Source organism: Morone saxatilis, unplaced genomic scaffold (genome assembly GCF_004916995.1).
Source record: "Morone saxatilis isolate NCDOM2014 unplaced genomic scaffold, NCSU_SB_2.0 Contig5, whole genome shotgun sequence".
In the NCBI taxonomy this organism is placed as follows: Eukaryota; Metazoa; Chordata; class Actinopteri; family Moronidae; genus Morone; species Morone saxatilis.
Window position 1 is genome coordinate 6294268 of NW_023340095.1, and position 22780 is coordinate 6317047.

General features: G+C 37.5%; 5 protein-coding genes and 1 pseudogene across 5 annotated transcripts in view; 2 read left to right on the plus strand and 4 right to left on the minus strand.

Moving 5' to 3' along the window:
• The window catches only part of LOC118339243 (putative olfactory receptor 13C6), a 4205-nt gene extending 3701 nt beyond the window's left edge, over positions 1 to 504 (minus strand). The window contains exon 1 of the mRNA XM_035676815.1: positions 3 to 504. Within this exon, the coding sequence (XP_035532708.1) occupies positions 3 to 504 (502 nt within the window). The remainder of the gene's footprint in view (positions 1 to 2) is intronic.
• Positions 505 to 2907: 2403 nt separating this feature from the next.
• On the minus strand, positions 2908 to 3840 carry LOC118339209 (olfactory receptor 6N1-like). Its single transcript, XM_035676775.1, has one exon. The coding sequence runs from the start codon at positions 3838 to 3840 to the stop codon at positions 2908 to 2910; it is 933 nt and encodes a 310-aa protein (XP_035532668.1).
• A 1522-nt stretch (positions 3841 to 5362) lies between these two features.
• LOC118339249 lies at positions 5363 to 7056 on the minus strand (annotated as a pseudogene).
• Positions 7057 to 7571: 515 nt separating this feature from the next.
• Positions 7572 to 8519, minus strand: LOC118339250 (olfactory receptor 6N1-like). Its single transcript, XM_035676824.1, has one exon. It carries the CDS (start codon positions 8517 to 8519, stop codon positions 7572 to 7574), a length of 948 nt encoding a protein of 315 aa, XP_035532717.1.
• A 5246-nt stretch (positions 8520 to 13765) lies between these two features.
• Positions 13766 to 17479, plus strand: zgc:162396 (uncharacterized protein LOC555292 homolog). The gene is made up of 6 exons (XM_035677300.1): positions 13766 to 14144; positions 14306 to 14466; positions 14607 to 14823; positions 15746 to 15846; positions 16218 to 16355; positions 16492 to 17479. Exons 1-6 carry the CDS (start codon positions 14034 to 14036, stop codon positions 16580 to 16582), a joined length of 819 nt encoding a protein of 272 aa, XP_035533193.1. The 5' UTR covers positions 13766 to 14033; the 3' UTR covers positions 16583 to 17479.
• Positions 17480 to 17622: 143 nt separating this feature from the next.
• Positions 17623 to 22699, plus strand: zgc:162780 (uncharacterized protein LOC555377 homolog). Its single transcript, XM_035677299.1, has 6 exons — positions 17623 to 18282; positions 18400 to 18560; positions 19419 to 19635; positions 20586 to 20689; positions 21096 to 21233; positions 21400 to 22699. The coding sequence occupies exons 1-6, from the start codon at positions 18172 to 18174 to the stop codon at positions 21494 to 21496; spliced, it is 828 nt and encodes a 275-aa protein (XP_035533192.1). The 5' UTR covers positions 17623 to 18171; the 3' UTR covers positions 21497 to 22699.
• The last annotated feature ends 81 nt before the right edge of the window (positions 22700 to 22780 follow it).

Here is a 22780-nt window from a genome sequence, read left to right on the forward strand (position 1 = left end):
GCATAACTTCACTCTAGATGTTAGAAAAATATTTATGGCCATAACGCAGATAGGTGTAATCCAGGAGTAACACACTAACTTAATGAGTCTTTGCTTTGACATGATAGAGTGATACTGCAGAGGTCGACATATAGCCACATATCTGTCATATGCCATGACTGCAAGAATAGACAGATCACCGAGGGCAAATGAGTATATCACCAGAGCCTGAACAAGGCATCCAGAATAAGAGATAACATGAACAGGAGAGAGCAGATCCCAGAGAAACTTGGGGTAGAAACCTGTTGTCCCAAAAAGTCCATTCATGCAAAAAGTGCACAATAGAATATACATCGGTTCATGCAGGTGTTTGTCCAAGATGATGGTCACAATAAGAGAAACATTTACCAGCAAAATAAAACAGTAACACAGCAAAGTGAGACAGAAGAGAGTAATTCGGTAGTTCATAGTTTCGTTTAAACCAGAAAGGAAAAACATTGTTATGAGAGAGACATTATCCATCATGTGAGTAGCCCTGTCCTTAAGTGGCTGTTCTCTCATCTCGCTGTCATTAATATCTTGTCTGAATACAGCAGCGCATGATGTGGGAATTCAAACCAACCAATCAAAAGTCTAGAGGAGCTTTCATCTTGTATCACCTAGTTGCAATCTACAGTTGCACTGTACAGAAACAAAAATAAAACAAGAAGGCCTTTGGAAAATGGATTTCTCCATCAATCATTTTTCACCCTTCTTTTGATTATTTTATTATAATCACTAAGCGCCAGACACAGCCCAAGGCCAGGTGAACAACAGGATAAATATAGCAGGTGTGTTAATGTCAGGCGATGGACCAGGAAGGGACATGTTTTTTTTTTTTTAAGAAACAGACAGCAGGGGGCGCCCCAGTATCTTCAGCCTGGTAGAGCTGGTCCCCCATGTACCAAGGCTGGGTCCTCGCTGCAGCAACTGTTGGTTCAACTCCAATTCTTGTCACTCTCTGGCTATCACTTTCCATTAAAGGCATAAATAGCCCTACAAAATATATAAAATAATATATGGCTAGACAATGGACTTTGTAATCGCCAGAGCACAACCCAACTGAAATGATGCATTAGTGGCCTTTGATTGAGATTTTTTTAAAGAAAATCTTTTTTGACAAATAGCCACGACTATACATGGATTTCTTTACCCTGCAAGTAGTCTGTTAATGCCACTTTCATAGTTATAGATGGCCACTAGTATATTAGTTATGAATCCTTTTTTATTCAATACAAGATTGCCTATGGACTCAAATATTGTGTCATGCTAGTGAGTAGTGTTCAGAGCTAAACAAAGCACCCATGTTGATTGCACCATTGTCAGGTTCATATTATTTTAATTTACAGAAATATTGATGCTATTTATCTTAGTCAAACACAATATTGCAGTTGAATAGTATTTATTATTCTTTACAGGTTAATATTTAGTCATATTTGCTTTTATTCTTTTTGGATTTTGGAGCTGTTCCTGGTCTAACCCCTTGCATAGGACTCGTTTGCCTTACCCTGCCAACCCCTTTTCCATATTGAGGTGCCAATTCTTGAATGGTGGGATGTTAGTTTCTAATAAATATGATTTTTGTATTTTTCTCCCATAATCTGAGAGAGACAAAATGCACATGGCAACAAGTAAAGATACATATTTCAAACAAGTACTGTATGTTGCTCAGAATAACGCCTATGGTTGCAGCCTCCTAGGTAATCCAAGTAAGCCTCATTTTAGTGATATTAATTTGAAAAGGAATCCAATGATGTGATCAGACTTCTGTACACATTACTTTTGCTTTTCGTGATGGTCACTGTGTCGGATTTGTTGATCATAGAGACATGGCAGACTATAAATTGAATTGAACCAGTTCTCACTAAAGCAAGCAAAGTGTGTAACGAGGCATTTTCTCTTTTTGAAAATGTTAAATAAGAAAACATTGTTAAAACTTCGGAGTATATAAATATATATGATATATAATTATATGTTTGCATGACTGTTCTGTAAAGTAGTAGATTACATATGTGTTTTTAATCAACTGCAATTTCAAGATAGAATACACTCTCTTCTAGTGAGACAGCACATTTAAACAAGAAAAGGAAGCTTAGAGAGGAAACCTACTAATGGAACTGAACACTGTAATATTTAACAGAGGAAACAGTCCTTCCTCTGACTTTCCTGCTGATTTGGACAAACCAGTATGTTAAAAAAGACAATGAGAAATTTCAGGTTTTGTATTTACATTCACTTTCATTTTAATTTCTTGAATGCAATAAGACTGACCATCCAAAATGAATTCAAAGAAAGGTGCAAAAGATATTTAGTGCAAACAACTGGGTTATGCAGACAAATAATTAAAAATGACCATTGGTGTGACCATTAGATAAAAAAAAAGCTGTTAATGCAAATATGCAAAAAATATGCAATCTTTAAAGTTCATATTTCAAAGTACAATAGTTCATATACAATACAAAAAAATATGGCATTTGTTTTAGCATAAAATATTAAGAAGAATAAAGAATAATCTATTTGTTCAACTTTTCAGAAGACTAAGAAAAAGGGCGATATTTAATGTGATTTTTTTCTAAGGAATATTGGAGTTCCCCCACCATGTAAGACAAAATTAATTTAATTTCAAATGTAAACCATGTAAATATGCAAATATATGCAAAATTCATATTTAAAGTACAACAGTTGTACTACTACTACTAAATTAGGCATTTGATTTAGCACTTAAAGCCTGATGGACAAAGAATAACAATTCAAAAGACAAGACATATTTGCTTTCTCTCAGACTTTTCTCAAGGCAGACTAAGGAAAGCTTTGATGTTGTGCAATAGATATTTAATTTAAGGGCATTTTGAAGGAATATTAGACTTACCCTACCACGTAAGAGAAAAATCATTTAATTTTAAAAGTAATAACACCCAGAATTCTGTTCCGAATTTTGGTCAATTTGAAACCATAAATGAGAGGATTCAAAAGAGGAGGTATGATGAGAAATTCTATTGCAATAAAGTTTTGAAAGGTTTGAGGGAACTTTTTTGATCCAAATCGCATATTCATCACATCAAAAAGTACAGTGACAATAAAAATGAGTAAGGAGGTCAAATGTGGCACACATGTTTGCATGAACTTTGCCCTGTTTTCTATAGAATTCACACACGTTTTAATGAGATACATGTAGGACCAAACTATAAAAACACCATGAAATACATATATGATTATTGTAATGTATGCAACTATGTTGTTAATAGTTGTTTCAGCTGGAAAACAAGCAAGTTTAACAATAATCCAGTTCATACAGAAAAGTCTCGCAATATGAGGGCTACATAACTTTAACCTAGATGTGAGAAAAATATTTATGGCCATAATGCAGAAAGGTGTTAACCAAGAGAAACACGCTAACTTAATGAGTCTCTGCTTTGACATGATAGAGTGATACTGCAGAGGTCGACATATAGCCACATATCTGTCATATGCCATGACTGCAAGAATAGACAGATCACCGAGGGCAAATGAGTATATTACTAGAGCCTGAACAAGGCATCCAGAATAAGAGATAACATGAACAGGAGAGAGCAGATCCCAGAGAAACTTGGGGTAGAAACCTGTTGTCCCAAAAAGTCCATTCATGCAAAAAGTGCACAATAGAATATACATCGGTTCATGCAGGTGTTTGTCCAAGATAATGGTCACAATAAGAGAAACATTTACCAGCAAAATCATTAAATAATACAGTAAAGTGAGAGAGAAGAGAGTAAACCTGTGGCTCTTCGTTTCATTTAAACCTAAAAGAAAAAATATTGCTATTTGAGAAACATTATCCATCATGGTCCACTTGAAAGGAACCTCCGTTCCTAACAGCCTCTGGTCTCTCTCCCCACTGTTATTAATATCTTATCTGACTACATCAACGCACAAGATGGGAATTCAAACCAGCCAATCAAATAATCCTCCTGTTTCAGTGTGTTGCAATCTATTGTACATGCATACATTGGGGCGGCTGTGGTTTAGAGCGGGTCGGCCACTAATGGAAGGTTGGCGATTTAAACCCAGGCTCCTCTTGCTACATGTCGAGGTGTCCTTGAACAATACACTGGACCCCAAATGGCTCCCGATGCTGTGTATGAGCATCGGTGTATGAGTGTGTATGAGTGATTCGTTTTCGTTCTGTTGAGCAGTTGGCACCTTGCATGGCAGCCACTGCCATCAGTGTATGAATGTGCGTGAATGGGGTGAGTGTGGCCGTAAGACTCCATATCCAAATATGTCATTTTCACCACTTGAACAATGATTACATAAGTTTTGGATTTTAAAGTGTATTTGTTATTACGATAATCTAGGTTCTATCTCTGGTTTCGCAAATTTATTTTAGACTGGTCTGCAGTGTGCAGCCAGTCTAGTCTAGTCTAAAAATGCATTTCATTGCATAGTTTTGACTTAATGTTATATAACAACAGTTTCAGTAAGGAACTGCTTTTTTACATAAATAAATAAATCGATTACATTCATTGTTACATTTATATTCACTACCTTTATGTCACATTAAAATCTAATCACAACACCGAAAACATCGTTAAGCAGTGTTTTGTATTTCAGTGTACATTTTGTTAGACCCCCGAAGGTGAAATGCATACAGTATATTATAATCATCTGTCGTCCATTTTAATACTTCCACTTTCAACAGCTAACATCTATTACACCATTCGCCTGCTGTGTCAGACTGTGGCCCCCTAAGTGTCTGGCAGGTTAGGAATGACAACTTGTAAATAGCTACATGTTAGCATGACAGCACCTTGTGAGCGTTGCACAAGTTACGTTCCGTCATCAATGCTAGTGTCGTCAGCTAAAGCTAGCAATTTCAATGGACAACTGGATAGTTTAATGTAGAAGTGAGATGGAAAAACAACCACAGAAAAAACGGCATATGGTTGAGGAGAAAAGAAGGTTGCAGGAAAAACTGATCAACTCTTACTTTGTCGTACCTTGAGTGACAGACGAACTGATTGTACCTGCAAACAGATGAATTTGCTGCTCAAGGAATTTTAACGCTTTATGGGACCAATCACAAATTTGAATTGTAAACTTATTAATGACTGTACTGTGATGAATCAAAAAAATACCCGTGTTAAAATTGACATTAGGGGATGCCTTTCATCTATAGCATGACCACAAAGTCACGAGTTAAAGAGAATAATGTTTATTTCCTCTCTAGATTCATGTTTCACTTGTAATTTCAGAGTTTTCTGGCAAAAATGTCCTGACTCAGGCTGACAAATCCAAGTCTGCTGGAGGGACTGACCATTAGTGCCACAGGAAGTTCAGATATTGGTTTTGCTCTCCGTTGATATCCTCAGAAACCTGTGAAGGCTCCAGAACTTCTTATAAAGTACTGGAGCCTGCACAGATTTTATGCTTACATAATATCACATTTTAAGTCAAGAACTTCATTAACATCTTTCTTTTGTGATTCAGTTCTATTGATGCTGAAGGCAAATGTGGGGGCAACAATCAGGAATAATATTGGCATGATCAAGTGTACTCTGATGATGAAAAGACTATTATTTAAAACATATACAGTGAAGTTTTAACTCATAATGGGTACAACCTCATTTTAATTATAAAATATATATTTCTACAGTAAAAATTGCAGTTGAAATTATTGAAGTACTGCAAGTGTCAGGGTGAGAAAAAAAACAAGGAAGGCTCTTTGAATGAAGAAAGTGACATCATTTCTTGTGTGTGCCAACTACAACAGTATTGTTTGTGCTCTGTAGAAGTCATTATAAATACTTTACATCAGCCACATGATTTAACTTTGAATTGCATTATGAACAGTGAATAATAATCAGTGACAAGTGACATTTTTATGGGGCAGAAACCTAACTGCAGATAGTATTTTTGTTTTATGCAGTTTATTTGATTATTTAACAGTTACATTTTTTTCTTAGCATCAGATAATTTGGGATCCTTGACAAAACATGTGAAACACACACCTTTCTGTCGTCATGTGACAAGTGAATACAAAATAAAAGAACATTTGCAATGAACAAACAGTTAATTAATATTGTATGTGATGTAGGTAAGATGCTTTTAATGTCAAAATGAAGGGAGCGTTGAATTAACAACAATCTTTCAGTCAGTTATTACAACAATAACTTAAAGAAAAATGAAACAGATAAATATTCCTGCCATCACATTTTCATTTTTAGATATAAAAAAAGGGACTGATTTATTTTCTAACCTGTAGTCTGAGAGCTCACCTCCAATAGGAAAAATCATGGGATGACACATCTTTCCTTCTGATATTATCAAATTCAAACTTTTGTTGCAGACTAAGTTTGAATCCATATATAAGTGGATTCATAGTCAGAGGAATAAGCAGAAATGCCACTGCCATAACATTGTAAAGGTCTTAAGATAAATCAAGTGGCCCCAAATGTCCTATTCATGAATTTATTTATGTATTTATTTATTTTTGTGTGTCTTGTTAGGCCATGAGGCTTGGGCACTTTGTGAGCATGACAAGAAAATCTAATCAAATCAAATCAATATACAGTCAATCTAAAAGCACAGCTGTTGTTAAGCATGTTTGCTTAAACTTCCCATGGTTCTCTTTAGATGATCTGCACGTTCTTACCAGATACATGTAAGAGCAAAAAATAAATATGTCCCACAATGTTTGCTTTGGTTGGTGAGCAAGCAAGAGTAGCAATTAACACAGTAGATCCTATTTATGTGTGAGCCACATAACCTTGCTTCTAACAATGTTGCTGTGTTCATAAACATAGAATAAAGAGGGAACTAAAAAGCACAAAGATACAAGGTACACTACATTGACATATAGCCACATAGCTGTCATATGCCATCAGAGCTAAGATAGAAAAATCACTGCAGGTTGATGAGTACATTATAAAACCCTGTAGCCAGCATTAGAAATTATGCATATAAAATTTATAGATTACACAACTAGATATACATGGGTTCATGAAGGTTTTTATCCATAATAATGACAACAATCAGAAAAACATTTCTCAAAAGAATCATTAAGAACGTCTGTAATGTTAACAAGAAGAGGATAATTCTTTGTTCTGATCTAAAAAATCAAAACCTGAAAGAGAAAACAGCATGACAATTGAAATATTTTGCATCATCTGTACATTTTCTAAATTTCGAAAACAAGCATAACCAGTAAAATGACTCATGACACCAGCTACTGAAGAATCGGAGAATACAGGGACATTTTTCCCAGTGATGCTTTTATTTCATGATGCCACTTTACATCACAAACTTTTTTTCTGTCAATCCAAACAATATATACAAGCAATAATTTAATTAATTAGTGGCTTGGAGTTGTTGTAATATATATATATTTACACTGAATACACCAGAAGTGAGATTTTTAATATCAATATTAAAACAAATGTCTTTGTGTATTCACCACCTCTAATATGTCACATCATTGGGTGGTACATGGTGTAAAAAAGAGATTTTAAAGTACTGATGAAAGAAAGATCACTTACTTGCAGCAACAGCACAGGTTAATTGTGTTAACCTTATTTCTAAGGTATAATTTGTTGGTCAGGCTTTGAGCATAACATTCTTAGGATAAGTTTTCTAATTTCTGGTAACTTCAGGCCGTACACAAGAGGATTCAGAATAGGAGGAATCACAACAAACTCAAGTGATAAAATTACAGCTAGAAATGGATTCATATCTTCAAGATCAATTCTGCTGAGAGCAACATCACAGAACACAGTAATGGCATAATTGACAAACGTAATAATGTGTGGCAAACAGCTTTGTATGACTTTGCCCTTGAACTCTTTAGAGCGTTTCCTACAAACCAGAAAGATTCGGGCGTACGTATAAAGGACAAAAGCCAGGGGCAGGAAGACTGTGTTTATAGACACAAACATGCCAACCATGTTATTAATCACAGTAGTGACACATGACAATTTCACAACAGGCCAGTTGGCACAGAATACCTTTGGTATCTTATTGCCACACAGTGGAAGTCTGAACGCCAGATAAACACAGACTGCAATAGAAAATGTCGGATAGAGCCCTGCCAAGAAGACCAATTTAGAGACCAGCTTGGAAGTCATTTTGTTGTGGTAATATAAAGGTTGACATACAGCAACGTACCGATCATATGCCATGATGCCTAAAAGGGTGAGCTCATAAGACGCATAGGTGTAAATGACATAGATCTGAGTGAAACAAGCCGGTCGTGAGATCAAATGAGTATCAGACAGAAGGTCTCCCAGAAATCTGAAGATGAATCCAGCAGAGCCGTACAGAGAGTTAAAAGAAAGACACATAATAAAAATATACATTATGTCATTATGTAAAGTTTTCTCTCTTGATATTACCACTATTATGACAAGATTGGCTGAGATAATAAAAGTGTACAACAGGAAACACAAGACAAATGTTGGGTAGCGGTAGTTGCCTATGTTCACAAACATAGTGAGGATAAAATAGGGGGGATTAGTGCTGTTTTCCATTTACCCCATAAACAGTACCAGAGATTGTTTAGTGAATAAACAAAATTCTTCAGCTGGATCCTGTCAATGGTAACGACACAGCTGCAGCTCCCTGTTATCCCAAGGGTTGGTTTTCAGAGAGAACTGAACCAAACGAGAGAACAGAGATTTCCAAAGTGATAAATGATGGAAGAGGATTACAAGTAAATTAGAAACATTTGAATAATAAGTTATCAATAATTAACAACATATATACAATAAGCAAGGTAGTATCAATGGCTACAGTCTCAGTTGTATTACCTGTGGATTTAAATCACAGTGTTTTTCACCACCCCTGAATGTTCCTCATGTTTGTGTGTGGTCTGTGGCATGGCAGGTAACTCCTGTGGTTTCGCAAGAGGAGCTGAAAGCCTCTTTAACTTGTCACACATAATTATGTCACTGCAGTCATCACACCATGGGGAATCTAGGATGGAAAAAGTTAATGTGTGAAAAATTGGCTAATACAATTTTGATGGCGACGATGCAAAAACGCTTGACTTTCATAACAAAAGTACAAAAAGACAATACATAACTCTTCAGTCTGTATAAATTGGCAACAAACTGTCAGTGGCACATATTGGCAATCTGTTTTTCCACTGCAGTTTCAGATTAGAAAGAAGTCGGTGGCCTTAATTCCAAATCAAATCCGGGATTAAAACAATTAAGCATTATTCTTACTGGTGGCTTGTGGGTGTTCAAAGTATACTAGTTTAGCCTAATGATGATGAAAGAGTGATTGCAGTTATTTAATTGATTTATTAAAAATATAGGAATGGCAATATCGGTCAGTTGTCCACCACTTTGGTACAGACAGAGGTTGGTATTTCAACATCTGTCAGATGGATTTCTATGACATTTGGTACAGTTATCCTTGGCGCCAATTACGACTTTGCTTTAGTGCCACCATGAGGTTGACATTCATGCTTTTGGGTGAAAACTCTCAACAATTAGATTGCCATTAAAACACACACACACACATTCTTGCCACCCTCAGGAGGAATAATCTCTTTGGTGAATTTGTCCATTACTTTGCTTCATGACCAAATACCTGCAAAGCTACTCTGTGTTCAGTGTTCATTAGCAAATGTCATCATGCTAACATGCTAACCTAACATGGCAAACGTGGTAAACATACCTGCTACCAGCATCAGCATGGCATCAGTCATTGTGAGCATGTTAGCATGGCGTACAGCTTCACAGAGCTGCAAGCATGGCTTTAGACCAGTATATTATTTCAGTTTAACTCATTATTCACAAGGTTCTCTTTAATACATTAGTAGACAGGAGACTTTGATACATATGATTTAACATTAGATGTACATGATTTATTATCCATGCAGTGCACATGAATAAATGAAGTTTTATAACAAGGTTCAGGAACAAAGACCACGCCCTGCAATCATCTCATTTCCGCTCAAACTTACTTAAGCACACCTTATCTGTTCACTCCCTCCTTCACTCATTTTTCACATCCCTCCCCCCAAACCCATTCTTTTCCTCAATTAGCTGTAGTTCCTCATAAATATAGTGTGTGTGTGTGTGTGTGTGTGTGTGTGTGTGTGTGTGTGCACTTCAAGAATGAGGTCTAACAGCCACCAGACAGGGCATGTTTTGTAATTAAGTATTTTAGAACCTGAGCATATATCCTGCCCTGAAATAGCAGTAATAAAAAAAGAGCATGAGAACAGCATAAATAATGAATCACATTCAACATTTCAAAATATGGCTCATTTCAGTCCCACAGAGACTTTACAAGGAACTTATGCTTAGAGCCTATTAATATTTTTGTGAACTGTAGAAAGAGGCAGCGCATCCTCCACGACATACTCAGCCACCAGCCTTCTCACTTCTCCTGGGTCAAGCATCTTCACCTCTGGTCTGGAGGAATCCAACTTTCGTTGTTTAGATTTGCTCACGCCGTCATCTTCCACCTGTTTGTAGCAAGAGGTTTTTGAGCCGTAGACAGTTCCGTCGCCTCCACCCACAGCACAGTAAGTTGCACCCTTACTGTGAGCTTCTTATCCATTTCTGGGACAAATTCAAAATAGTAAGCCGAGTATAACAACTTAGATTGAATTATCAGTTGTTGTTGCCATCTCCAAACCAAACCATCTTCTTCTTCTCTGTATTTACGACTGTTGCGCCTGGGTTGTTTTTTCAAAACCTCGCCAGCTATACCGACTCAGCTAACCAGGCGCACAAGTCACTTATTTTGAAGCTTACTGAGGCATATTTGATACGCTAGCAACAGGCCGGTGTAGTATGCATGATTAACTAAAGGGTCCATGTTCATTGTAATAAAGGAACACGTCACCCAATGTAACAGGGTGGCTCGCTGATGTGTTTATAATAGTTTTGGACAACAATGAACTCTGTGGCACAGAGGAATATATCCGACCTACATAGAAAATACTGCAGGATCAATCCACTCATTTTCATTTTTACAGAAAAGAATAGAATAGACTTGCAGAAGGATCAGTGTTTAGTAAACAAGTAAATGTGTAGGTTCTGACATAAATTCAAATTCAGACTTTTAATACAGATTTAAAAGAATCTCATTTCAGAGGTTTCAGCATAATTCAAGTCAAGAACTCACAAACAGAAATGATGATTGATTATTAAATAATTTCTTGAACCTGCCTATTAATAACATTTTGTTTATCTCATTTAAAAACAACTGGTCACACATAGGTCATGTCATGAGTGATGTAAGGATACTGTAATGACTTGTATTAGTCCCTCAGTCCTCCTTAATGCCCATCACTGCCCTGACATCCCTAGTGTATCTTCACTAGGTGTTGAAACACATAGGTTGGGGAATAGTGTCATTGAATACTGGCTTGAGATGTGTTTTGGTGAAAGAAAAAGGACATCACATGTGATACATATGAGTTCAGCTCAACTCCTCTGATGCAGTGTTTGATGATGTCAAGACTAATGAGATCCCAAGGGACGGGACACTGTATGCTTTATTCTTCAAAGGTTACAAATGTTGAATAATTAACTTTGAAATGGTCAACAGGTCATTATCTCCATTGTCCCTCGAGAGCAATTAAACATGCGTTGCTACCGTGGAGGGCCGTCCTTAGTAACCTAACCAAAACAAAGATGTTTTTCAGTTTAGCAAATGGTCAAGAGAATGAACCACAAACTTCGACAAACACACACTCGCAATCAACAATAGTTTTACTCAGTGGTTAGGAAAGACAGAGATGCCTAACCTAGTGACCCAACACATGCTTGTAGACTGTTATGACAGTAGTAGTCACAAACTTTTTAGCACTTTTGTGTTGGGTCTTAACCTTGTCAAACATAGCACCACAAATGGGCAGTAAGTGACTCACATTTGGTCATCTGAATGTAAGAGCATAGCCAAATGCACTGACACACAAGCACACTGTAAGTAGGACAAAGAGGTGTTTAGATTCTAAAATCAAGATTAATTGAACAATATGCCATAGTCATTACTGTTCCTAAGAACACCCTCTGAGTGAAAACTGATATAAGCCCTGAGAAGCAAGTAAGTGGACCTTTTAGCTAAGATTATTTTGTTAAACCCAAACACTAAACTTAATTCACAAATCATAAAAGATAGAAAAATAGAAAAAAAAGTAGCTTGAGGAAAGCACATGAGAGATTTTGTGTGTAAGTGCAAATATGACAACAGACTTAAACTGGTGTGTATGACTAAACACATGTAAGTAGACATAACACAAGGAAAACAACTTCACTGGTTTTACAACACATGCGCAGCAGAACTGGAATTACAACCCACACTTTCAGACCATCTTTTCTTGAAGGCATTTATGGTGTTGCAACAGGTTGTAAACGCAAGAAATTAAAAACATAAAAGAAGGAGCTTGAGAGATAAGTTCCAAATGTTCCAAATGTTTCCATAATTCCTTGCAGCTGGGCAATCACTGTGTAAAGTGGGTGAAGTCATTATGGAAAGTTACAAAAATTGACAGACACATCTTCAACCTATATGTTGCATTTATAAAAGGGGTTTTAGAGGTTGTTAAATAAAATGCTGCAAAGTAAGAAAATACAGAAATTTCATTAAAGGTCATGCATCTGCCTCGACAAGGCTCTGACATGGTTGTAGAGGCCTAAAGAAATGACAGTTTGTAGTTCCTTCATGCTGCACACACAGAAAAAAAAAATCAAATTCATAAAATAACATAAAAGATAAATAAAATAGAATAAAAATAAAATAAATAAATGTATACAGTTATTTATATAGAGATATACATACATTTACACCCAGGAAATAGTTGTGCAGTGCCTGTTTTGAATGTGGCTGAATGTAAACATCAGCAACAACATAGTGATGATAATCTGGTTTCATCTTCACGTAAAAAAAGTGTTGATTCACTCAGTTTCTTATATCCAGTTGTTATCCAGTCCCATTTTGTCCAAAACCGGACCTTAGCCAGGAGCAGCCTTAAGTCCATGTTCGGCCAGCATGGACAAGCATCTCTTCCTGCATCTCTTCCCTCTCCTCCTGGACTGTTGATGTGTTTCAGCAATAAAGCCAAAAACAGACAGAGAAGTTTGAAGGAGCCTCCGGGTTGCAGCATCTGGACCGAAGCCGTTGCCATAGTTATGCATAGTATATTACATTTCTTCCATATTCTGCTGATAAAGTCCCCTAAATCTTACACACTGAACATTTAAATAAGAAAAGAAGCTAGGTCATAAAATGCAATAAAGTGTATGAAAGCAAGACTGTCTTGTAATGCCCAGAAATGTGTGTGTTACTTGTGACTGTGCTGAATAAAAAAAATATTATGTGTTTTTACAATCATGTGCATTGTGACTTTTTGTCATTTGCAAAAATAATTGCACATGCAGAAACGGTTAATGCACCAGGAGAACCGTAGTAACTAAGATGCTGTGTTTTGTCACTTTTCTACATTGTAATTTCACAATATAATTCATCATTATGTTTATGTAGCTGTTAATATACAACCAGCTGAAAATCTTCTGGCCATGAAAGGGTTAAGCAAGACTCTGTTATGCAATTGCTGAATAATGTGCAGCTGAGCTTTCCTCCTGGAATGAGGGGCAGCTTTCTGAACTGAAAAAGCTTTCTTTTTTTTTATTAACAAAAGAATCAGTTTTACTCTGTGTGGCTCTATCTTCAAAGTTGTAAATATCTGTACTGACTGTTTAACTCAGTGATTATTTCCCTGTGTGTCAAAACACGTGAAAAAACTACCCGTCAGGAAGTGGGTGGAGAGTTAAAAGAGTGCAGACTGTGTGAGTGGCAGGGCAGAAAGCAGGTTTTCTGAAAACAGGACGCAGCAAGAACACAAGAAGATGCAACATACAAAGATATAAAGAGGATAAAAGAGACTAAAAGCAAGGAAACTGAACAAAGGCAAACCAGACAGGAGACTGAAAGAGAGTAAAGAGAAACAAAGGAGACTGTTTTGGAGGTCAGAGAATTTGGCAGCAAAATAGAAAGAGAAGAGTGAATATAACAACACTATGACATACCGGCTGTTTGAGGGGAAGGACCATGCCTCCATCTACCAAAAGTATCGCTTTACGCCTCCGGAAGAGGTCAAGAACATTATTCTTCAGTACCTAAACACTAAGGTAGGCAGTGAACAAATACAACACTGAGAATATACAGTAGCCTACATTATGTTATTATAAGGCACAATAGGCATTTCTGCTTATTTGGTGAGCAAAATGAAGCCAAAAATATTTCAATATATTGATATTAACAAGTACTGCATATCTGTTAACATCCTCAGAAAGGACAGCCACATGTGTTGGCGGTGGATCTGGGATGTGGGACAGGTCAGAATTCCCGGCTACTGGCCCCGCACTTCCAGGAGGTGGTGGGCATCGACGTCAGTGATTGTCAACTGGAGGTAGCCAGAGCTGTGCCAGGGTACCCTAACGTCACATACAGGTAAGAGTGTGTGAGTTAATCTGTATGTGTGGACCTCATTATGCTTTTAAAATAAAGTATGACTTTGAAATGATAGCGCCCTTGAAGTACAGAAGACTTGTACAGAAGTTACAAGAGTGACCTGACTGTTGCACCTGCAGGAAGGGGACTGCAGAGGACCTTCATTTTCCAGATGGCTCTGTTGACTTGTTGACAGCAGCGTCAGCGGCCCACTGGTTTGATCAGTCAAGGTTTCTGGCTGAGGCGAGTCGGGTTTTAAAACCCAGGGGTTGCATGGCTCTGCTTGGCTTCACTGACTCTGACACCAGACTTCACTACCAGGACTGTGGAGAAAGACTCAATCACATCTATGAAGAGGTGGGTGTAGACATAGAGCTCTACTTTCATGGGAGTCGTGTTAAACCTTATCAGCAGTGCAAAGTTTTGTTGACACAAAGTGTCAGTATCTCCAAAGCCTAAATGTAATAATAACACACTGAAAAGGAGTGGCAACATAAATATAATCACCTTTATCAATGCTAAATTGAACAGTTCAGTTGCTGGAGTCAGGACATGGTCAGCTTATCTTAGCATAAAGACTGGAGGCGCAGGACAACACCTAACCTGGTTCTATCCAAAGTTTAAAATTCAGTCAAACACCTCATAAATCTTACTAATGTCACTTTTATCTGCACAGAAATGTAAAGACAAAAAAACTGTTTCTTGGTGAAGAACAGCCAGGTGAACTACAACACGCGTAGTCACCAATCACAGTGCGGTTGCCAGGTTTAGTACACATCATGATTCTAGTCAGACTTATATACTAAAACTTGTGCTTACAATCCAAATCTGTAGCTGAAGATGCTGCACAAGTGTGTGTCAGGTATATACACTGCTGTTGTGAAGACACAAACATCAAAGCTTTCTGTGTTTTTACAGGTGTACAGCACATTTTTAAAGAATGGACAAAGCCAGGCTAGTTGTTTCCCCCTTTCTCCAGTCTTTTCATGCTAAGCCTAAAACAAACCCCACCCACATCCAGATCTGCACCCTAATGCAGGGGCAACGGAATAGATATCAAACCTCCCATCTAATTCCTGAAAAGAAAGCAAAATGTATTTCCCAAAATCTTGAAGTATCCCATCAAGATAAAATTTACAATGGTAACCACTGATCCTAAATCTTATCTTGTTTATTGGTTTATTTGTTTATGGATATATGTATATATTTACAAAGCACATGCAGTACAAGCTTAATGCGTAAATGGACAAGTTAAACATTCATATACATTCACTTCCAGGTGAAGCAGGTGCTGTTGCCATATACTAGCAACCCAGTAGCTGTGTCTGAAAGTAAGCTGGAAGACCTCTACACAGCCATTCCTTTTCCAGACAAAGAGAGGTAATTACCACTCAAACACTGACTGTACCTAACCTACACCTCTGTGGTAACTAAACACAGTATCATTGACTGTGTTTAGTTTTAAGTTGTAAATCAGTAACACAGGGCAAGGAGGAGTAACAAAATGCAAAAAAAAAATGCATTCTGAGAATGCAAAACCCCAAACCAGAAATGTTGTACCTTTGTCTTTCTTTTGGTAATCAAAGACAGGAAATAACAAAGTAGTTCAGAGCTGAAATCACAATCTAAGTTTCTTCCTTAAAACAGTAATGCAGCCATCTTGAATTAGTGATAAAAAAGTTAAATTATGTCAAAGATAGTGTTTTTTTATGTCATGTATGTAATGATACATCAGTATAGTCATACAACAGGATTGAGTGTATTCGGGTGAACCTGACAATCTCAGTGAGGAACCTGGTGGGTTTCATCACATCCTGGTCCATGTTCCAAGCTTACAAGAAGAAAGATCCCCAAACTGCTGAAGACCTGCTGCTCAACACTCAGAAGAGGTTAGCTGTCTACACACACACACACACGCACAGCGTATACATACTGTACATGTCAGTTATTATAATCCAGTATTTCTTTTTCAGTTATCCATTTTGTGAATATGTCTGCATAATCAATCACTACACTTCTTCACAGGTTTCTGGAGGAGATGGGAGTCACGTCTCCTGACACTAAAATGGACTTGAAAATGGGATATTTCTGTGTCCTGGCATCAAAACCGCAATAATCAACAATGTGGCACTGGCTGGGTGATTTTTGGAGTAGGATCTTTCAAAACGTTTCACAATAGAACAGACGATTCCTTAGAGCCTTGAATGCACACTGCGAGGTTACATAACTGGAAATTCTTTTGAAATATAACATGCCTACCACTGTTTATTCACAGAAGGGGTGCTAAGATGTTTTAGTTTAAGTGAGAAGTCATTTAGTCGGGGTATTTGTTTAGCCAGGCCCTTCATGACATACTTGGTGGTCCATTTACTTTACTGCTTCAGTGCTCTTCCTTTATTCTTTTCTCTTTCTCAGTAGGTGGAAGCCTGCTTGCTGCTGCTGACAGTTTGTATTGTGCCTATATTGTGCAACGCAAAAGAAGCCACAGTAACTTATGTTTATGGTACAGCTTTTTATGAAGATTTCTGTGTTTTAAAATCTACAGTAATTATCTTTTCAACAACAAATCTTAAGAAATAGAATATGCCCATGAACAGATATTGGGTAACCAATGTGTAATGTTGAAAGCTGAAACTCCAGTTAGCAACAACTGGGACTCCCTTTCATCATAAATGGTGGATTTAAAGCAGCACTATGTATCTTTGAAAACATAACCTATTCTTTCTTTTCTTTTGCCTTACTTGGTCTGGTATGACCAGTAGCTCACGTTGGCTAATGTTAACAAACTTATAGATATATATGGCTGTGTAGGTGACATTATTGAGATATTTTGTAGTTTAGGGGGGTTAGACTTTTTACTTGTGCTACTGTTAAACTATGTTTTAGCACGTCATGCATGTTTGGGAGACTAACTGAAATGTAAACTTTGAAAACCATGCAGAAGTATGATTATATAGGATCACATGTATGGCGACTTCATGCAGTTGAGCAATAAAGTCGTTGTTGAAATGTCTTTATGTTTACTGCTCTTTACACCAGGAAGTAGCCTGAATTCAATTCTGCTGACCACAACATCAGGGTGACACAACACTGCCAATGAGTAACAAACAGCCGTGGTTAAAGAGTACCATGAGATTATAAAGTGCAAGAAATCAGCCAGTAGAATCAAACAGAGGAGCATTGCACACATAATTGTACACGTACCATGTGTGGGTACATTTGTACCCCACACACATCATCTGCAGGGGTTTCCATTGGTTCTGACAGAAACACATACCATCACATGACCCATAAGCTGACCCTTTACCACACAGACCTTTGAGCTTGACCTTTTTCCATTGAACATAATTATTGTGGATTACATTCAAAACATAGCATCCCAATTATCCACAGAAAACAAGTTGATGCCACATCATATTAAAAACGTAGTTTTGGACCTGTCCCTTTAAAGGCCCCCATTAATAAACATACCACGTACCAGTGGAAGTAGTGGGCCCTCCCAGTTCCCAGGCACCGCCCGGTTTCCTCTTTTGTGTGTGTGTGTGTGAGTGTGTCTCTGAATGCCAGTGGAAATGAATATACAGTCTTTTCAGTGTGGAAGTTATCTCATCCAGTAAAAAAAACACAAGATAATAAGATAGATTGCTTTAATCTCTTTTTTAAAACTTATACTAGATCAACTGCTCAGAGAAGTGTCAACTAGCTATGACTTATCGTCTGTTTGAAGGCAAGAAGCATGCTTCTTCCTACTGGAAATACAGGATCTCTCCATCAGATCATCTAATACAACAAGTGCTTGACTTCCTGGAAAAACAGGTAGGAACAAGTGGGAAAATGGTGGTAGCCTCTGTGTAATTAATTCATTATTGTCAATAGTTAATGACAGAACTAACGTTACAACAATGTCATATAACATGTTCAATATTTTGTCAGAAAGGTCATCCCTTTGATCTGGCAGTGGATGTGGGTTGTGGCTCCGGACAGGGGACAGTGCTGCTGGCTAAACACTTTGTCTCTGTGGTGGGGACAGACGTTAGTCCTGCCCAGGTGGAAGTGGCTCTGCAGAATTCTAAAGAGCCAAACATTACATATAGGTAAGCATGGACCAACCAAGAGTTACAATTTATCTATTTTTTAACTCAAGAATGTAAAACAAAAAATAAATAAGATACAGTCAGTTAAATACATGAATACATTCTGAAAGCACGTTGTTGTGTTTCATTATTTTTCTTGTGCCTTAATTGAAAGTCCTGTTTCCCTGGTTAAAGAGCATGAGATCAAGCATGCCTAATAAAATGCATGCTGAGATGTTTTTTAAAAAAGCATTACAATTAACATCACATCATTTATTCAGCTCTGAAACACTGTTAAGTTACTTCATTGAGTCTTGGCCAAAGCACGAACAATGTAACCCTTGTCTGGTGAAAGTTGGTCATGCACTAAGGCCAATGCAAGAGAACAAATGTCCCGTCAACACACAACATAAAATGTTTGGCACGGGTTGGTTATAGGTTCAGTACTAAGATCAGCCTTTGATAAGCAATGTAGCATGTTGTCATTTTAATTTTAATTTATTTTATTAGTGCTTTACATTTTGTTGTTACGAATTCCACTGCTGCCACACATTTATTTTTATGAGGAGGAGTAAATCCCTTGGGCAAAGCATAATATGAATATAGAAGCAGCAAGGGAAAAGTACATTTTCAATAAGTGAACTGAGAAACTGGTGCTGAACTAACTAATATTTTGATGCACTAAGCACTGGACTGAAATTTACACAGCAAAGAGTAGAACTGATACCCAGAAACCTCCTAAACTTTACTGTATCCTGTCACCAGCTGTGTTCTGGATCAACATCATGCCTACTGTATTGTCATATTTGGGTTATTTCTGCTCCCATGGTCCTCAGCAATGGCCAGAAGTTTTAGCAGTTCCTACTGTTTCATCTTTAGACAGTGTATGGCCGAGGAGCTACCATTTGCTGACAGCTCAGTGGACTTGATGACAGCCATGTCTGCCTTCCACTGGTTCGACCGACCACGCTTTCTCCAGGAGGCCCACAGAGTCCTGAAACCCTGTGGCTGCTTGGCTCTGCTCAACTACACCATTGACATGGAGCTTAGCTATCCTGACTGCTGCTCACACACACTCAACCAAGTGTGCAAAGAGGTGCTTACAAGAATATTCGCCTTTTTGTAAATGTGCACTAATACACCCTCAGCCACAAGAATAGAGATAGAGATAAGGCCATTTGGCTGGGAAAATAGTTTTGCATAGTAACATGGGCATGAACATGATCAGTAAACTGTGCATATACTGTACAAAGAGATGCATTTATGATCACTTAAGGGTGATCGATGCCAATATTGTTTCTAAACTGTCCATAGTGATCAACACACATGTTTCCGAGATCTATTGATAGTCATGGATGAGGCAGATTTTGGTCCCTTGTTTGCAAATGAACAACCACATCTAGCAAAACTATGTATGTTTATATTTACAATCTTGGTATGCAGTATTGAAAAAGCATTTAAGAGACTATACTTTCCAGAAAAGCAAGGCTAGATGAACATGGACCTTGGAGGGTATGCAAGCTTTCATTGCATTTTAGGATTAAACCAAGTTGTTTCTCCTTTGACTAAAGTCTGATTAGTGAACTCATATGCTCTAGTCTTTGGTACAATATACTATTCACAAAAGCACCAGAATCACCACCTGCCTCATCTGCCTGATGTATAAACTACAATACACTGACATACACTGCAGGTCATCACCATCAGACACATTACACAATTAACAACAGCACCATCTAGTGGAGATTTTTGGATAAAATATACTTCGATTGAGTGGCACAGTTATCTCAATTGCATTCAGTTAGTTTGCATATATTTATTAAAAACAACAATGTGAAAATGTGGATTATGTGTTGATGTCAGGGGTTAAAGAATAGTTTACACTAACTCTGGATATATTTTAGGCTTGTATTTAAGTTTGATTATTTTCAAATGGCTTAAGCAAATAAATGAGTGAGTAAAATATATCTGGTTCAGTCTATATATCATACCATTAATGAAGTGATGAAAATAATCTTATTTCTCCCTGTTTGTTTGTTTTATCAGTTTTATGCAGCCTTGCAACCTTACCGCAGTCCCCACCTTGGACCCAGCTCTATTGAGTTATACCGGGAAGCCTATAAATCAATCCCATACCCTGAGAAGGAGTGGTGAGTGACAGCATGCCTAGACCTGAAGATTTTCATTACCTGCTGCTATCAGCCATTTTGTAATTTTCATCTTTTTTTCCCTTTCTTTCTTTTGTCATGGAAAAGGTCACTTTATCTCATCCTTTTGGGAAAATCACACTTAGTGGGACTAATTTGACAGATTTCCTTCTCTTTTCCTCTATAGTTAGTCTGTGCGCAACACTGTCAAATCAAAGAAATAATGCTACAGTATGCTCTGTGAACTAAAGCCTGAAGAAAATGGGAAGAACGATATGTTTCTTTAGCAAATTTCATCTTTGGTTTAGAGAAATCCAGTTGACATGTACATACATCTACAGTTGCTTCATATTTACTCTCTCTGTGTGTGTGTGTGTGTGTGTGTGTGTGTGTGTTTAATGTATCACAGGCAAGAGTGTGTGTGGGTGAAAAGGTCCATGCCTCTGTCCAGCTACATGGGGTTGGTGGAGTCTTTCTCGAGCTATCAGGCTCTGCTGAGAGAAGACCCGCAGAAAGCCACCAGACTCTCCCAGGACATATGTGAAAGGTGAATGTCTAATGGCAGCATACATACAGTAGGCTACAGTATGCACATTTATGCATATCACACACACTTCACAATGAATATGTCTGAGAGGTAAGCTTTCTGTTGTCCCTGCACTACACCCTCAGACTGAATGATGACACACTCTCTCCCGTGTTCCTCTCCCCAGGTTGATGTCTATAATGAAGGTGACCTCTGTGGAGGCGGAGGTGGTGGTGGCTGTGAAGTATTTCTACCTTCTGGCCTGCAAACCACAGGAAGCCTGACTCTTGCCAGCACTCGCAGTTTCAAAAAATTCATGAATATAGTTGAGGACACAGAAATTTGAGCTACCCCCCAGTTATTTATCAACTTTTCTGTGAGTTAGTATGTTTAGATGTCTTTATGTTACTTATATATAATTTTGAACTGCCTACAAATACCACAAACAGAATAGTTTGACATTTTGGGAAATACTGTTACTCAATTTCTTGCTTAGAGTTAGCTGAGAAGATTGATGACCACTCTCATACGATAAATACGAAGCTGGAGCCAGCAACTGGTTAGCTTAGCTTAGCACAGAGACTGAAAGCAGGGGGAAACAGTTAGCCTGGTGCAAATATATATATATATTTTTAACAAGTTTTTTACACATTTTTTGCAAGAATCTAACAACCGAGATATAATGTGTTAATTAGTGAGCTTTAGAGGTGCTTTTAGGAAGATTTCTTTCTGTGTGTGTGTCCTCTCTTAATGCTCAGCTACGCTAACCGGCTGTTGGCTCAACTACAAAATGTACCATACCGACATGAAAGGGGTGTCAGTCTTCTCATGTAACTCTAACAATGCTGCAGGAAAGTTGTACAGATGATAAGCTTTTATACATTTATTTTTTGTAGTAAAGTGTAGATTTATGATTGCATCATGTTAGCAGTAGCTACACTTGAATATTGTAAATGATCTGTTATGTGTCATTTTATAAGGAACGACCTCCCCTTTGTACATGTAGTATATAGAGAGGGTGTTTTAAAAAATACCACTAGAGGGAGACATTTGATCAAAATGCATGGGACTCATGTCATCATGTGCACCGACACACACAGTGAAACTGTATGTAAACAAAAATGATATTGTGTATGATTTTTTATTTTGTTCTATACAATACTGAAACTTAATGAAGTTGTCCTGCTGAGAATTTGACTGAAGCAAGGCAAAAGTCCACTGTGTAGGTTTCAGAGCTGAGATAAAGCTGAGTCAGGCACTTTCAGACTTTCTTTCCTGGCTTGAAAGTCTTGTCAGAAATTCTAATTCCTATGTTTCTGGTCATCTGGTCAAGCTATTTATCCAAAAGGAAGTATTAGAGAAAGGGATCATTTAAAATCAGGATTGCTACACATTTGGGCCAACATAGTGCCATACTTAAATAACTTATTTTACTTTTCTTTCATTTGACACATCTTTTATCTTTTACACATCTACGTATCAAAGTCAAAGTCAAAGTCAGCTTTATTTGTCAAATATGTTATACATGCACGACATACAGCACAGATGAAATTTCAGTCCTCTCGGAC

Coding starts and splice junctions, on each gene's coding strand:
- LOC118339209 (XM_035676775.1), bottom strand. CDS start 3,840: ATGATGGATAATGTTTCTCAAATAGCAATATTTTTTCTTTTAGGTTTA.
- LOC118339250 (XM_035676824.1), bottom strand. CDS start 8,519: ATGGAAAACAGCACTAATCCCCCCTATTTTATCCTCACTATGTTTGTG.
- zgc:162396 (XM_035677300.1), top strand. CDS start 14,034: ATGACATACCGGCTGTTTGAGGGGAAGGACCATGCCTCCATCTACCAA. Junction 14,145..14,305: donor TTCAGTACCTAAACACTAAG/GTAGGCAGTGAA, acceptor TAACATCCTCAG/AAAGGACAGCCACATGTGTT. Junction 14,824..15,745: donor TCAATCACATCTATGAAGAG/GTGGGTGTAGAC, acceptor ATTCACTTCCAG/GTGAAGCAGGTGCTGTTGCC.
- zgc:162780 (XM_035677299.1), top strand. CDS start 18,172: ATGACTTATCGTCTGTTTGAAGGCAAGAAGCATGCTTCTTCCTACTGG. Junction 18,283..18,399: donor TTGACTTCCTGGAAAAACAG/GTAGGAACAAGT, acceptor ATATTTTGTCAG/AAAGGTCATCCCTTTGATCT. Junction 20,690..21,095: donor CCATACCCTGAGAAGGAGTG/GTGAGTGACAGC, acceptor AATGTATCACAG/GCAAGAGTGTGTGTGGGTGA.